We start from the raw sequence: 16,703 nt of genomic DNA, 5'->3' as shown, positions 1-16,703 counted from the left end.
GCAAGAGTATTTTTTAGGGCTAATGATTAAAGGAATCTCATTATTCTAAGCAACACACAATTTTAAAAAGATGAATACTGCCAATTTAGTTACCTTATCACCGAGTAATAAGAAAAGAGCCAAGCACTGAAAGGGCAGCAGGTTCAGTAGTTCTTAATAAGACCCACAGATTTGTCAGTTTAAAATAAAGAATTGTTTCTGATGGCATTTCTTTGGAATCTGTTGCCTCAAGTCACCCCCATTTTCAGAGTGTGCTCAGTGGTATTTGATAATGCCGCTTCTGCTGCTACAGAGCTACTCTGGTACATGTACTTGCTATAGAGTGCAACTGAGGCATCTTTATGTAGTATAGCCAAAAATACAAGCCTCCTCTCATAACATTTAAGAAAATATTGCATGATATTATAAACTAAACATTCAATTTAAGGTCGCTTCAAGCTGGCAAAATAAATGCTTTTAGTACAGTGATGCAATTGAATTATCATATTGTTTACATCCTTACATCCTGCTTTTGCTCATATGCTGCCCTTTGCTTAAACCGTGATGTCATCCTCTGTTGCTTTATGCTACTTTTATTTACATCAGTTTCTGTGATGTGACACAACTTGATTGCCTGTTTCATTGCATCACTATTTCAGCATTTCAAAGATGCTGGATTGCAGGTACTCTGAAGCACAGCAAGCATGATAAAAACATAGTTTTAGAAAGACAGGATTTCTCTATTTCTGAATAACAGAAAGAAGCATCCAGGCCAAGAAAACAGACTATTTTGGTCTTATATTATCTATCAGTGGTAGAAGTTTGAATTGTATGTGAGCAACATCATTTGCTCATATTTTATTTTTCTATTTTCAGACCCCAGTGATTTTTGATGACATGTACTACCTTGGTACTATTTTCCATATACAAAGAAACATTTTGTGCCAATATATCTGTGGTGTTTTTTTTTTTTCTTCTTCTAAAAAGAATTACCTTTCAAAACAACCTCTGATTTTCATATATCATTCCTTGTTGATTCACCCAGTTCCTCTGCTCTCAGTGGAATGTCTTCTCCTGTCCTTTACCCTGCTATTTCCCCTTATTGATGGATTATTGGATTATTTTTGCAAGTCTTTGCTATTGTAAACTTATTTTTATCTCTCTTTTTTTTTTTTTTGCACACACCTTCATTTTGTCTTCTAATTTCAGAGTGATACTTCCATGAAATTTCTCTCTCTTCATCCACTACACCTATTCTCATAATTACTTCATAAAGACACTTCTGTTGCCCCCTCATTTCACATCATCAGTTCATTTGTAGCCAACAGCTTTGTCCCTTTCACAAGATGGGTTAATTCCTTCAGTACAGTCCATCTTCAATACTAAGTCAGGGAATTTTCCTTAATGAAAGCAACATGCAAGCCTGAGATTAAAGATTGTGTTAAAGAACAGTTGCATAAAGGTGTCAAAAAAGGTCATCCATACAGTTTTGATTCTGGTGCCTTATCACTTTTCTATGCTTTACTTTACAAATAGCCTATATATTTATGTAGCAATTTACTAAAGCCTAGGATCCAGAAAGAAAATTTCAACCCAAGCATTGAAAGCAAAGAAACCTGGGTCTTAAAATACAAAGTGTTTGGAAATCTTAATTATAAGCATCATGGTGAGTTCTGTATTTAAGGATCCAATAGAAACCATACGATAGTTTGTTTTGTAATCAAAACTAATATCAGAAGAAAAGGGAAACCTAAAAGGAGTTAATTCACAAAAATAAATTCTGAAAGAATGAGAACTTGTTAAGTCAATTATGAAAAAAGCAGTGAGAGAAAATGAAAACTATTCAGCAAGAAATTATCAAAAACTTGCTCGTAAGGAAGTTACAGAAAGAGTGAAGTCATTTTGGGGAGGATGAACAAGAACACACACTGCAAAATCAATGTATGATGAAAAGCTAAGAAAGTGTGAAACTATGACTGAAATTAGACAATGCAATAAATAGCATAGTCATAAGTAACAATAAGAAAATCACTGGTTTCAGAATGAGCAAAAGCAGGCAAAAAGATCATTTCAGTAAATGATATGGCAGACTACAGAAATGAAAGCTTTGCTTTTCATGTGATAGAAAACAAGTCTTATGCCAGAAATTTAAAGAGTATACTGTTTCCACAGAAAGCTATACTTAAAAGGAAAAAGCAGGGAAAATCAAATCTGTATGTGTAGTAGAATAACGAATAAAATAACAGGAATTCTTCTGCATTACAAAGCAAAAAATTCTTAAGAAAATAAATATTGTGACAAAGAAGTGTCTTGCATAGGGTATACATCCAGAGATAACCATTCTAATTCTCTAATGGTAATAGGTAAAACATAAACTGGAAATAGACTTGTATTGCTAAATTGTCATTTCACTGAAATTAAAGAATAAATCATGGAAAAATCTGAGCAACTGTTGGCCATACTGAATTATACTTTCAGTATGTTGTTTTATATGTCAGAAGCATGTAATCTGAATAGAGAAACTTGTGGCAAATGTTCAGGTTTAAAAAAAAAAAAGTAACGACATTAAGACAAAAACTACCACACATACAAAAATTCCTTTCTCAGTTCAAGTTCAGTTCAAGTCCACTTGTAAACCAGCTGTTTGAGGGAGTCTAACATCACATCAGTAGTTCTATTGCTCTGTTCCTGATCTTTAACTTTTAATGCAATTATGATTCCAGCTTTCTTACTAGGGATGTGACAAATGTGAAAATTCTGTTTTTAAAATATACATGTATTTCTTAACAAGCATGAATCTAAGTTGATTTTTGCAAGGTTAGAGGAAGAAAATGTCAATGGTTGCAGATAACGCTTCTCTCTAACCGTGAGGAAGAAACGCTGAAGCCTTTTGCTGGCTAGGTCATTTTCTGAGGAATACACAGAGAGTGAGGATTTCAGGTGCACAAACTGGCCTTAAAAAAGCAGTACAAAAGGAACAGTGAGTCCACCGATATCTTGAAGGGAAAAAAGCAGAGACTACACAAATACACATAGCCATGCACCTTCATGCCAAGGTAGCCCTTTCTGTTTTGATTAATATGTTTTTACAACTACTGGTATTTTGTCCAGAAGAAGGTTTCTTGATGCTGTGTTTGCCTTTGTTCCCAAATCCTGAGGTGAACTCTCTTGGATACTGTCAAACCAGTCTCCTTTCCTCAAAATGAAAATTGTTTGGATACTAAGAGATGTGTACCTGAGGGTCAAAATATAAGCTTTTCCTCCAGTAAACATACAGATGCTGGAAAATGAAGACCTTAAACATGAATGAACAAAATCTCAGTACTACACTCACTCCTAGATCTTTCTCTGTGCTTACTTATCTGTATATTTTCTAGGTGTTAGAGGCAAAGCTAGTGAAAATGTAAGCATATTTACTATCTTTGATGTTTAACAGTAGATAAATCTCCATCTGAATTAGAGTTTAAATCCACAAGCACCATAAAGGCTTAATGGCAAGTGCTTACAGCTGTACACACTAAATCAGACTTTCATGCAAAAAATACACCCAAGTGTTAGAATGCATGGATTTAAATACCAATGTACAGATACATACATGTGAACTAGTGTAAAATGAAAATTCTGCTCACCTACTTTACAGTACTATGCGTTTCAAGAACACTAAAATTCATTTATTTTTTTTTCATCTGAACGAATGTGATTAGGCAGTATCTCTAAATTTTGACAACAAACTAAAAGAGCTGTTTTGTTGTCAGAAACCCCAAGATGGCAATACAGCCTTGTTTTTCTTCACTGCTTATTTCTATTATTCTTATTATCACAATTATTGTATTTCAGTACTTGGAACAGATTTGTAATTTTCTCCTTTGCTGACATCTGAAAGCCTAGCTGATTGCTAAGGATTATTTATACAAAAATGGAAAGCTCCCACTACTTCTACTTTAAGTGAATAGATGAATGCTATGCATGACCTGGAGGTATTAAAAGATTCCAAAGATTCCATTTAATAGTGTTAACCAAGTAGACATCTCTGCTCAAGTTTTATTTCCTTTTACAGATGCAAGTGACTTAACAATCCTATTAAAAAATCTGTACTTACATATTACTTTTCATCAAAGTGTAACATGCATTCACATGTGTTATATTTTCAGGCAGCAGCTTATATTAAATACAGACAAACAACTTTTGAATGAATTCATACCAGGACCCTTTGCAGTGTTCAGATAATTTCAATAGAGCTGAGATAATCAGTTCTGATGCAGTCAACTTCTCTTAAGGAGAACACCACAAGCAAGTGATAGCAAGCATTGATGCAGGCACCTTGATGCTTGGATGGGAGATACTGCAGATTTACCAAATGTGCTACTGCCTGTGACTGCTGCTGAGGACTTTATAAAGTCATAGGTTTCATAACAAAGGAAAAACACAAAGGAAAAACACTGTTCATTTCAAGTGGGCTAGCTGGTATGTGCTGGGGTAGGGAGACGTGCATGGGCTGTACAGGGCTGTACAGCAGTGGAAGATCAGGAGCAGGGAAGGAGTGGTTCTCTCTGGGGGTACACCCTCATTCCTGCCTCAGCCTTGGTGCAGTATCAGGCTTAACAATGGAGAGCTCAAGTTAAGCCATGTGGGAGTGAAGGCTTCCATTCAGACTGATTCTGAGCTCACTATATCCAGCCTTGCAGTGAGAGAAATTATTTTCCAATAACAGATAGTATCAATGAGAAACGATTACGGAGTAGTGCAGCAGAAAAGATGCTGGCAAGATTCTCTAAGACTAATGCTGTCAAGACAATCAATTAAGAGCTGCTTAATACTCAGTCAAAAGTACTAAATGATATATAAAGTGCATTAGACCCCTCTAGGGTCATTTTAGTGTTATAAGGCAATGATGGTACAGACACAGATGATCTTGAAGGATCCGTGGTTGAGAAAATTTTCCATCAAAGTTTTCTTTGTAAGCATATGTATGCATATATGTGCATATGCATGTGTAGTATTTGTATACGTATGCATGTATGCAGTGTGGAGAGAAAGAAAGTGTCCCTGAGTATATTGCTTGAGAATAAGTCAACACAACAGAAAGACTAGTTGCACAAACAAGGCTAAATTCTTATCATAACATTTTGCAGTCTTCTAAGGACAGGGAAGGCAATGGCTGTTTGCCAGCTGTTAGGTCCAAAATTCAGTACTTTCTGCTTTAGAATTGGTTGAAATAAGAAAATAGATCACAAAAATTAATTCTATAATACCATAATATCGGGAGATTAGAGTCATAAGTCTTTGAATAAAATCTGTTTCCTCTGGAAGAGAAACAAAAGGCTTATGCCAAAGTACTCAGTGCAATATCTTTTTTTTCTGTCTTTTATATCTTCTCTAAAGAGCATTGCCACTTTAATACAGATTTCTAAGTGGAAGGGGAATCACAAGGGGAGACTACACTATATTGTTAGTGAAATCTAAAGAGTCCTTGACTTTCATATAATCTCCAGTAGAAGAACGGTGTACAGAGCATATCCATGCATATGACTAATGGTATCCTCAAATATCTTCTGGGAAACAGAAAGTACACCTTAAGAGAAAGAAATTTTTCTTGTGGCTACTACACCTCCTGGAGCAAACATTTTGAAGCTAAGCTAACTAAAATCACACAAAACTGTAAATTAACTTCTGTCTGAAGACTAAGTTGATAAAAGTAAGAAGAAGAAAGTTACTTTTTGTGACCAACCACAAAAGTCGGAGAAAAGGCAGCATTCATGATATTCCTAGAGGCAAAGTAATGCTGTTCCCAGACATGGCTGAGCAGTCAAGAAGTGAAAAGGGAGATGAGACTGAATTACCCTGTCACGTCAGGAGGACAGCTAGCTAATCCTGCACTAACTGAGCTTCTGAACTACATTTGAAAGGGCAGGGTGGGGTGAGCTTGTACTGCCAGTTGATATTCTGTATATGTGGTGCATTTCCATGCAGACTCTTAGTTCACAGTACCATCAGTATGGCTGGTTTTAAAGCACTGAATTTGCCTACAAATCAAAGAGAGCTTTATTGCTTAAACATTCTCTTTTATAGTGGGAAGCTGCCCAAACCTCTCTTGCCTGAGAACACAAACGTAGCTGGTGCATCGAGTAGGATGTTTTATTTTGGATAAGCTGCTCTCTGCAGGGGCTGTGGAGAAGAAGGAATGGCACAAATTGATCCATCTAAGATCAGTTGCATCTCTGACAAGTAGAAAATCAGCTGAAGGGTGAAAAAAAAATATTTCTGAAGCAAATGGGGATTTTTAGGGATTAGTGTCACATGTTTAGGATCTGGAAATGCATTTGTTTTGTATTATTAGAACCATTTTTGCAGATTAATTAATGGAGTTGGGATGTGAAGAATTGCTTTTAGTTTAATACATAAATACGTTAGATTAATCTAGCTCTGGTTTGAGAGTGATGGGCCAGAAGAGTCCTATTAATGCCCATGAAGAGCTGACCCTGGGCTGGTTGAATTCAGCAGGATGGTTCATCATGATGAGTGGGCAGGTGTTAACCAGTTCATTCATGCAGTGCTGTGATAGATGTACACAGAAAATGCCAGGATGATTTACATTCTCTATAATACTAGAAAAGACAATAAGATTGCTTGCAGTAAGAGTGAGAAGTTTTGCCTTTAGTGCTGTTTGTTGTTCTTAACATTTACTATTTCTAGTTCTGTAGAAGAAATACCTGCAGCTTCTAAATGATTCATATATTTGCCCTGACCCCCATGTACCCAGAAGAGTGATCACCCAGGAGACACTAATACACTAGCAGCTTGAACATACACAAATGCATGAGAACTTGAACTGTGTAACACATGTAAGAGAGAGTAGAAAAACAGAAAAATGTGCGTTTATGGAATCTTGCTACAGTTCTAACTTACATATTAGAATAACCCATATGATTAGTTACATCAGAGGTTCAGAAATGTTCATTCGTGAATTTTTTCAATGATTTTTGTTGAGTTCTGAAATTGTTTCAACAATTAATTGCATTTTTCTTCCATAATGCCAACAGGAATATGCAATTTGCTAAAATCAGAGGAGAAACTAGGATGCAGAAAGCAAACATAGAATAATAACAGGCATACATCGGTAGGATATACCTATCATATATAGACCCAATTAAGTAGATGCAAAAATGATGACAAATAATTAGCATCTATTATCTTTTCCCAATAGTCCAATATGTTGTTGTTCAACAGTAGTTGTCATTTTATATCATGTTCTGCATGTAAGGCAAAATGTATTCCACCCTGAGAATCATTACGGGACATAGATTTCAACTTCAAAAAAAAAAAAGCATTTTTTTTTTTTTTTTTTAAATAGAACTGCTTTTCAGCCCTTGAAACAGCATGACCAGCTTGAAACAGCATGATCTTATGCCTTCTGAATCCAAAAGAGGGACCTGGATATCTGAGGAAGTGCTTCTTTGTCCCCCCCTAATTGATAAGTAACTTCACATTTTAATGTATCTATTTCAGTGTGAATATTAGTACTGAGCACCTATCTAAAACTACAGTGATCTTTCAGACAAAGGGGCTTAAATTGTGATGAAGATTAAAACAATTAATATTTTACATTTGATTTTAATGAAAAATATTGTGTGAAATTTGAAAGCATCAAATGTTAACTTGTCTTCTACTTGAGTGAATTTAGAAAACCCCGCAATCAGGAAGGATGAAAGATGGACGACTGTAATATCTATGGATATTTGTCAGGTTTACCTGCTTGTGAGCATGGTCATAAGAATTGATGTGGTTGTCAAATTCTTGGTGTTTGTGGTACTGCTTGTCACACAGTTCACAGTAGAAGTTAGCCTTCACATCCTCCAGAGCCTTGGCTGCAGCTTTCTCCTTCTCAGCATAGTCCTGCAAAGGCAGAAGCAAAGGGAGACACTTTGCTACAGATCGTGAGCTCATGCTGTTTTTGTCATCCACATTAAAAACACTAGACTGACCAGAACTGCTAACTCACTGGGCACCATCTTAGTATTAAAGTACAGGCTGAAAATATTTGGGTTTTATGTTGGATTTAGTTAAATAGTTGTATTTCTTGAATAATTATTCTTAGCACTTGTTTTAGGTACCATAGTAAGCAAAGTACGGAGAAGTAAGGCACATTAGGACACTGCCTGGCTCCTGGGTAGAAAATCTGAATAGTGAAGAGTACCAGGAGGATAAACTCATCAAAATCACCAGGAGGATGAATTAACTTCCACAATGCTCCTGGTTGGCACTGCTTCTGTGCCTTTGTTCTTTTGGATGTTGTTGCCCAGAAGAAAGAAACTAGTTTTAGTCTGATACCAAGACATATTTTCTTTTGCGTTCTGCTTTCTACCTCACATCAAATATTCAGCAGGGCCAGACAGCAGCTGGCTATGGCTGGCTGAGATTTCTCTGGAGCAGTGCCACTGCAGCAGGAGCCTTTCCCATGCCACCATGTCCCTTCCCCAGGGTCTACACATCATCCTACCTGAGCTGCATCGTACTGAATGCAACCATCACCTTCCAGACACAGGCCACAGCCACTGATGTGATCTAGCACAACTCTCATGCTGCTATAGTGCTGGAAGATGTCCAGTCTCAGGCAAATACAGATGAAAAAAAGGGAAAACAAATGGTTTCTCCCTCTGTGTCTCCTTACTGACTCAGGTAGGTTCTCTGGAGAGTCAGGTACTTCACTTTCAATATATATTAGGTACACAGAGAAAACTTAAAACATAGGAGTTATTAGCTACTAACCTACAAATAATTAAATACTTAAATAAACACTTAAATAAAGGTCTTGATATTCAAAGCTGGAAGCAGCCTTTGCTGATCTTATTTCTTTTACAAGTCCTTCATTATCTTATTATTATTATTACACTTAAATGTTTTACTTTAGAGTTTTATATGCAAAATTCTGACATGGAAAAAAATTAATGAAGAAGTCATTAAAAGCAATTCATTTTATATTCTCATTGACAAGTTAATATTACTTGAGTGTGTGTAAGCTATTGCCAGGGATTGCAGTAATTTATCATTTGCTGTATCATTTTATTCATCTAAAGAAATATGTACTTTTAACCACCAGACTTTCCATGCTATGGAAACTGTCGGGTGTCGGCATGGTATAATCACCCTGCCTGTGACAAACTGTAAGTATGCCAAAGCCAGGAGATGCTTCCTGGCTGGGACACCCTGCTCCTCCTTGGTCGCACTGCCTGGCAGGAGTGCAGGGATCAGGAGGGAAGCCTCCGTGCAGGACAGATCAACATGAGTGCAGTTCTTGAGCCTCTCTAGAGGGAAGGACTTTCTTAATGAAAGTCGTGAATTTTAGGCCTGGGACATGACCAAGCGGCAGGGATGTTGGCTGTCCATGTGACACATGAGAACTTTGGATGAGTTTGTGCTGTGAGCCTTCCAGCTTTGCCCTGGTTTGTAAGCCATCAGGTTGGTGTCAGTAGGTCTTTCTCACATGGTATCTTAGAGGCTGGTGTTGCTAGTGAGAGTAGCTTTACCTAAACTAGCCTGTCTAGAAGCTAGGTGTATGACCATGCACCGAAGGTAGCATCCTAAGCTTCCTCTATATGAAATAGAAGAATGATAGCCACTGCCAGATGATGATTAATTTCATCTACTTCAAAAGCCTATTTTAAGATGAGATGAAACTCTCTCCAGAGGTGTTATGTCTCTCTGTCAACCACTGCAAGGCTCTAAACTACTAACCTGGCCTACGTCCTTAATTTGTAGATTGCTGAATTCAGAGATAATGAATTCTATATCATATCTCTTTATATTCAATTCCAAATCTCCCCATGAACCTTGTGTGAACTGACCAGCTTGAAGACAGGAGGTCAAAGAGGAATTTTGTACCTGGAATTTAATTTTACACCCTACAGATGATGCCAACATCATGCCAGTCCTTCCCACAGGGCAAACATCCAAATAAACCTTTTCCTTGCATGCATATGGCTCGGGTGGATTAGTATACTGTGGTATACTCTGATTGGCCATTTTTAAAAGCAAGTAGCCTGAGCTATTTCACTTCTCCACTTGAGAGGCTGCTCAGTCATGGTAGTTATTACTTGATTGTGTTAGGGGGAAATATTCTTGCAATTAAACAGTTAAATAGCTTTTATTAGTTATTTAAATCTACAAAGCCCATTAAAAAATGATACTTTTCAGCTTATGCTTCAGATCCATTGTTTTGCTAGCATTAATTATTCACTGGGCCTTTGGTATAATTAAAATGCATAAATTAGAATGTGGATGCAATAGCATTAATTATGCAGCAATGCCTTCCTTGGAAGTCAAGTGTTGGGGGCAACATATTTTTATTTTAATCTGGAAAAAAATGTAAGTTTTATACTCGCTGGCAGCCATCCAAAGCATTTTTTTCCTCCTGCTTCTGAACTGTCAATTAAATGTTTACAGCCTGCTCCATCTTTGTTTCTGTTGAAGAAGATGCCTAATTGTTTGGGGTGAACACACAGCATTACTCTCTGTGAAGCACAACTGAAACTGCTGTTCATGAGCATTCCAAACTGCCAACTTTATCTTTCTCAGCAGAAATTAATACAGTTCCCTTAGCATAAAGATGTTTTAAAATAGCAACAAGGCAGCTCCCAGGTGCATCCTAAGATAATCACAACTACCTCCATTGCCTTATTGCTTAATTATGCCTGTCTACCATGGCAAAAGATATAATTTCCTGCTTGCTTATCGATCAGATGCAGGGAAATTGAATACAACATCACATACTTTAGAAAGGTCATGGGTTTTTATTTCTCTGCAAAGGCATAAGAACTTCTACCACTACAGTAAATTGTGCATAATCAAATGAATTTTCACATACAGACTATTAATATCATCTCTCTTCAACTATAGAGTCCATGGGCCAATTTTGGCAAAATAAATGTGATCAAGTGAAAGAAATGTGCAATTACATCTGTAGAAAACATATGTGATCATAAAAGGTTTACTACACTAATGTAGAAACAAGAAAGTTAGAAAGATGCATTAATGTGTTTCAAACTGGGAACCAGAAATGATAATGAGCATGTGTGTCACAGTCTCATAGATTTTATTCAAGATCATACACTACTTAAAAATGTCATGTAGCCTGGGTAAACATGAGTATGGTTGTAAGATAATGTAAATTAATACCTCTGTCTTTGAGGAATGGGCAGCTAATAGTAAGTACTAGCTCATGTCAGAGATGTAAGTAAATGCTCCTAGAAACCATGGGTTAACCATCTGCTACGTTGCTGCATGCAGATAAATACTGTATAAGGATAAATGAGTGCAGAATACACCTGATTTTTTTTTCTTTTTTTTCTTTTTTTCCTGGAAATGTGTAAAATGGCTCCATATTATAGATTGTAATTACATTCACATCAATCTGGCCCACAGAGGCACATAACTGTAATAAATGTTTATATATGGGATTCATTTAACAAGAATACTTCTATTGCACATTAGGTTGGAAGTGGTTCACTTAGCAGTTACTTTTGCAGTATGCTTCTTATTGTGAAAATGCAATTAATGGTATCTGACATTTCATTTTCTAATATAGGGAAAATCAATGAAAAATCGCATGTAACTGAGTTTTCTAGAATGTTGCCACTGACACCTAGTCAATTAAAAATCATTTATTAAATCCAGAGTCTGTAAAAGATGTTTAATAGACTGCATGGCCATTAAAGTATGCTGATCTAGACAAAGCAATATTACACTGCTTGCCTCAGAAATTGATAGTAAATATATCTGCTATGTTCAAACAGACTAAGGTGAAAAGTAGGTCACTTGATACAGTAAAACTTTCAGAGACAGCTTTCTATAAACCCATGGATTTCTACAGATATTGTGGAGTAAATCCATAGTGCAAATAGAATGTGAGAAAAAAATGTAGCATCATTATCCTATTTCTGGTCACCTATTTCTAGACTGGAATAGAAAATTAGTGATAGGACATCTAACTGCTACATGAATGCAGAGCTCAATAAATGACAGACTGTTCTCTTTGGATACATAAGCAAGCAGGGTTGTTAGAGTTTTATATCTTATATATAGGTCCATGAATCAGATTAGATAATGAGTGCTAGTATTAAATACTGCTGCCGCTACTGAGGGGCTCGGGGATTCTCAGAAAAGAGGTTAAAGGATAAGTAGGACATATATAAGCACGTGAATATGCTACAGAATCATATTCTGCATTAGAGAATTTTAAGAGATTCATTAGAAACTTGCATGATGAAATGAGCTATGGTTATGTATGAAATCTATGAATGATCCTAATTAACAGTGCAGGGTGCACAAATGTTTTAGAGATCAGGATTCAAAATGACTGCAATAATCATAAGATATAGACTAAAATCAGCAAGATAAAATGCAGTAAGATGCTTCACTTTGGAGGGTGAAATCACATCCACCAATACTATATTGTGAATAGCTGAGTAAACAGAAGTGCAAGGAAAAAGGTCCAGGAGGTTAGAGTAGAAAAGAAATTAAATGAAAGTCAACAGTGAAAGTCAAGGCAAATCACATTCTGACATGTTAATAGTAGTGTTATATGTAAGATGCTGAGGGTAATGATTCCACTTGATTCAGTATTGGTGAAATGTCAGCTGTAAAATACTATTGGGTACATCTACCCCAGCAAATAACTTTCATCCTGGAACTTGGTGCTCCATCATCCCCACTCTGTGTATGATAGTTTATTCCCAGACTTTCATTTCAGAGTAAACTTGCTATATCCTTTTGAGACAAAGCTGAGCACAGTTCTTGAATAACATTCAGTTCAAGGACCGTGCTCTATAGGTAGCAAGGATGAGACTTTACCAGGCTCTCCATGCTCTATATAGTCCCTCAACAACCATCAACCTGTATGCCTTCAGGCACCCCAATCTCATGGCCTTCCCCAAGGTATGCAATACTCTCTTGCTATTAAAATGCACACAGCATTATGCCACAACCACAAAAATACCCATGCAGTATTTTAACACAGTGCTCACATATTCTATTTTTTTTCAGACAGACTGAAAGCCAAACAATATGTCTGAGGGTACCACACAGACCTGAGGAGACTTAGGCCAAGTATGGGCATAACCTTTTTTCCTTGGGATGCAGTGTGGCTGATAATGCTTTCTACATCACTGTGCCTGAGCGATTAGACCTGCTTGTTGGGGAAGATACAGCTAGACATGTAGATACAGCCTTTGAGGAAATACCGGTTCTCACAATTTGAGAAAGGTCTAGACATACACAGGAGACCCTTGAGCAGGTCAGTAATGATAACTTATTTAAGAACTAGTGAGTTACATGGTTAAAATAGGCATTTTAGAATATGATTAAGTTTCAAACTGTATTTTTTTTTGAAAGTTCATGTGAGAACTTGTAAATGATGTTTTTTTGGGGGAAAATATGTAAAACTGTCTGGGCCAGTACAACACATCTCTGGATGTTGAGGACCTGCACGCAGATAAGTAGAGACAACAATTGTAAAACTTTTGTTCTGAGTTGCTCATTCACCACCCCTTGGGATAACTGCACATAACTTTTATGATCTCCCCCCCCCCTTTTTTTTTTTTCCTGCATCTATAGCAACATAGATTTCTGAAAGATCTCTAAAACTCATTGGGTAAGTGATAGAAAACAGGCACTAATCAAAGTACATGTGTGCAATGTGAAACTTGAGGACCATACAAATGTCCCAATATTAGGATGCGCAACTGAACATCAGCATTGTTCAATTAATCAGCTTTTCCCCAAATGTTCTTTTTTAGCTAGACAAGATTCCAATGCATTAACTACAGAATTTTCTAGGGAAGTTTAGCCATGGAGATAGGGAGAAAAGCAAATAACTCTGTTCGGCTGTGATAGATATCCTCTTACAGTAGGCATGACTGGTCTTCTAACCATCTGAAACACGGACAGTATGCCATAATCACGTGTCTACTGGCTGGTAACTTTTCAGTTCGTCTAAATAGTGCTCACCTCAGCGGGTTCTTCTAGGGAATCCTACCCACCCATATTCTTGGAACTGATTTCAGGGGAAGCCAACAATATGGATTTTTTCATTTTCATTTACCCCACACATGTTTTACAATCCTCCACCTTCAAAACCCTATGCATAGTTTCTGCCAGCGTGGAATCAACATTGCGGAGTTTCAGTTATCTATTGCAAAGGAATATTTTTCTTCAAAAGCAGCAATACTGTAATTCTCAGCTGACATATAGAGGGCAGCCACTAAATTTTGCAAACAAAGATCTTCGTATTTTTCACACTCAGCCTATTCCAGCAGCATTATATCCACTTTAATGTGCCTCTGGAATACTGAGACATGAGAAGTGCAATGCTTTTAGCAGATCCAACATGATTTTCAGAGTACAAACCTGCTAGAACTAATGGGTCAGATCCATCAAAAAGCTGTAACTTTAGAGTCATAAACCTATTGTCATGAACCTATTCCTAACTCATTCATTAACTACATCAGCAATGTTGATTAGAATCAGCCTTACAGAACATATGAATTTGAAGAAATGTGCCAGCAGGGCCATTCAGATCTTCAACAAATCTTATATATTCTAATACGCTGCAGCTTCTGGTATCTTTTATAAGGGACTTGTACTTTTTTGAGAAATAATGCATTCTTAACACTTTTTCAACTTTATAAATGGAACATAACAAAACTAAAAATCTTCATTGTGGGAATAGAGTACATTTTTCAAACGTTTTAGTGTGATTCAACATCTTCACCACATTTTACGAAATCAGAGGAACTTGAACAGCTATATCTACCAGACCCTTCTAAAAAATTGATCAAGAGTTGACCTGCAAAGGGAATTAGGGACCTAATGGAAAGTTACATACAAAATTGTATGTATACAGTTTATGAACTCAATTTAATTTTAAAGGAAATACATAATAAAGTGAATCTGGGAATTTAGATCATTTCTGATTGCAAACAGTAATATTTAAAGGAAGTAATTAGCAAATTATTTTATTTAAGTGAACGGAACTGCCTGGAATGCCATGTAGCACAGAAACAGCTCAAATAGGACATTATATCTAGGATGGAAATAATATAAAAAGGAAAGAAAGCTAAGTCACCTGCCTTCTCTCTATTTAGGCTAGAATCCAGAAGGTTTTTTGTCGTCTGTGGAACAGACTTAAGAATAACGTTCATGTTAAAGTACAGGCTGTCTAGAAACCTATTTTATTTAAGACAGAGTATGATACATTTATGAAGGGAAGTATATGATGTAATTGACTCTCCTAATAGAAGACTAAATCTGATTTGAATATTTAGGACAATACAGATACACTGAGCCTGCTTAACGGTATGTGATGCTGTCTGGTTTTTATCTGTGTGATTTTATCTATGTCCGATGTAAGTGCTATGGTTAACATTTGACTTGATATTTTGAAAATATTTTCTATGTATGAAATAAATACATTTCCAAACACTAATTCTGCCATGAAAATAATTATAATTTCTGTTGTCTGTATGTACCTAGAGCATCAGTCCCAAAAAGACGGAAGGACAACCTGCGAACAAAAAGGTTATCAGAACTGTCATAGTTGGGATATGCTTGTAGAGGCTGAAACAACTTCTGGGATAACATTGGCAAGGAATGTGGTTTTATGACTGCTAGAGTAGTAATCTTGGCAGTTAAATGAAAATACTAAAAAAAATATGGGTAAGGACTAAAAAGATAGAAAATGATAGATGATCTCAGAACATTAGGCGTTGGAATGGGTTTCTCACGGAGGTGGTGGGTGTCGATGGCAGTGTTTAAGGAAAGGTTGGACATGGTGCTTAGAGACAGTGTTTAGTGGGTGATATTGGTGGTAGGGGGATGGTTGGACCAGATGATCTTGGAGGTCTTTTCCAACCTTAATAATTCTATGATTTTCAGCTGCTCTGTAGATGGCCTTTGCTGACTGGTGTAAATCTAGACTGCCCACTAAAGCTTCAGTGAAGTTATATTTCAAAATGACTAACTTAAAATGTAGATAGAATAGAAATGTGTCTTCTAAGTTGGACAGAACTGTTCCTGTTATGCAAAAGAAATACTGCACCACTCACTTTTTCCTCATAGTCCTGCTTCTCTGCACAAATATGAGTCCTTCAGTGAACCTGATTGTGACATTATTGTGTCCCTTCCATTTAAAGTTAATCCCTTCAATTTTTTCCACTATTTCATGCTACTTTCTCTCTCCTCCTTTCAAGTGATCATTTCTTTTACCTCTTTTCTGATGAGTGAGGTATTATCAATTAATCTGAAGAGTGAGTCCTCCATTTATCTTTTACTATTTTCATTTTTCCAATTGCAATTTTTGGAGTACAATGCATGTTCCAGCACTGCATTTAATAGATTGTGCAATGTCATATTTCTTTGTCTGACACCTCTTTTCAGATGAAACCTACCTGACATAAGTTAACATCCTTGTACGTTTTGATCTTCTTCTACAGAACACAACAGAATGTAACTTATATTTAGTGTCTTTCATATTAAAGTTAAGTCAAAGCCCTTTACAATAATGATATTGATCATGCAGTAACTGTGTGGGAAAATAAAGCATGTGTTGTGGGAACAGAAACAGTTATCACACAACTTATCCTTGCCTTTTAGAATCTTTTTATAGTAAGTGCCTTTTTCATACAATACAAGCTAATCATGTCAGATACCTTTTTATAGTCTTTAATACTAAT

General features: G+C 36.5%; 1 protein-coding gene across 1 annotated transcript in view; it reads right to left on the bottom strand.

Moving 5' to 3' along the window:
* ZNF804B (zinc finger protein 804B) overlaps positions 1 to 16,703 on the bottom strand; it is a 235,174-nt gene that overhangs the window by 21,116 nt on the left and 197,355 nt on the right. Inside the window, exon 2 of the mRNA XM_035545389.1 lies at positions 7,729 to 7,872. Within this exon, the coding sequence (XP_035401282.1) occupies positions 7,729 to 7,872 (144 nt within the window). The remainder of the gene's footprint in view (positions 1 to 7,728; positions 7,873 to 16,703) is intronic.

This window comes from Cygnus atratus, chromosome 2 (genome assembly GCF_013377495.2).
Source record: "Cygnus atratus isolate AKBS03 ecotype Queensland, Australia chromosome 2, CAtr_DNAZoo_HiC_assembly, whole genome shotgun sequence".
Classification (NCBI taxonomy): Eukaryota; Metazoa; Chordata; class Aves; order Anseriformes; family Anatidae; genus Cygnus; species Cygnus atratus.
The sequence above is the reverse complement of the archived record's forward strand: the minus strand, read 5'-3'. Positions and strand labels throughout refer to the sequence as shown.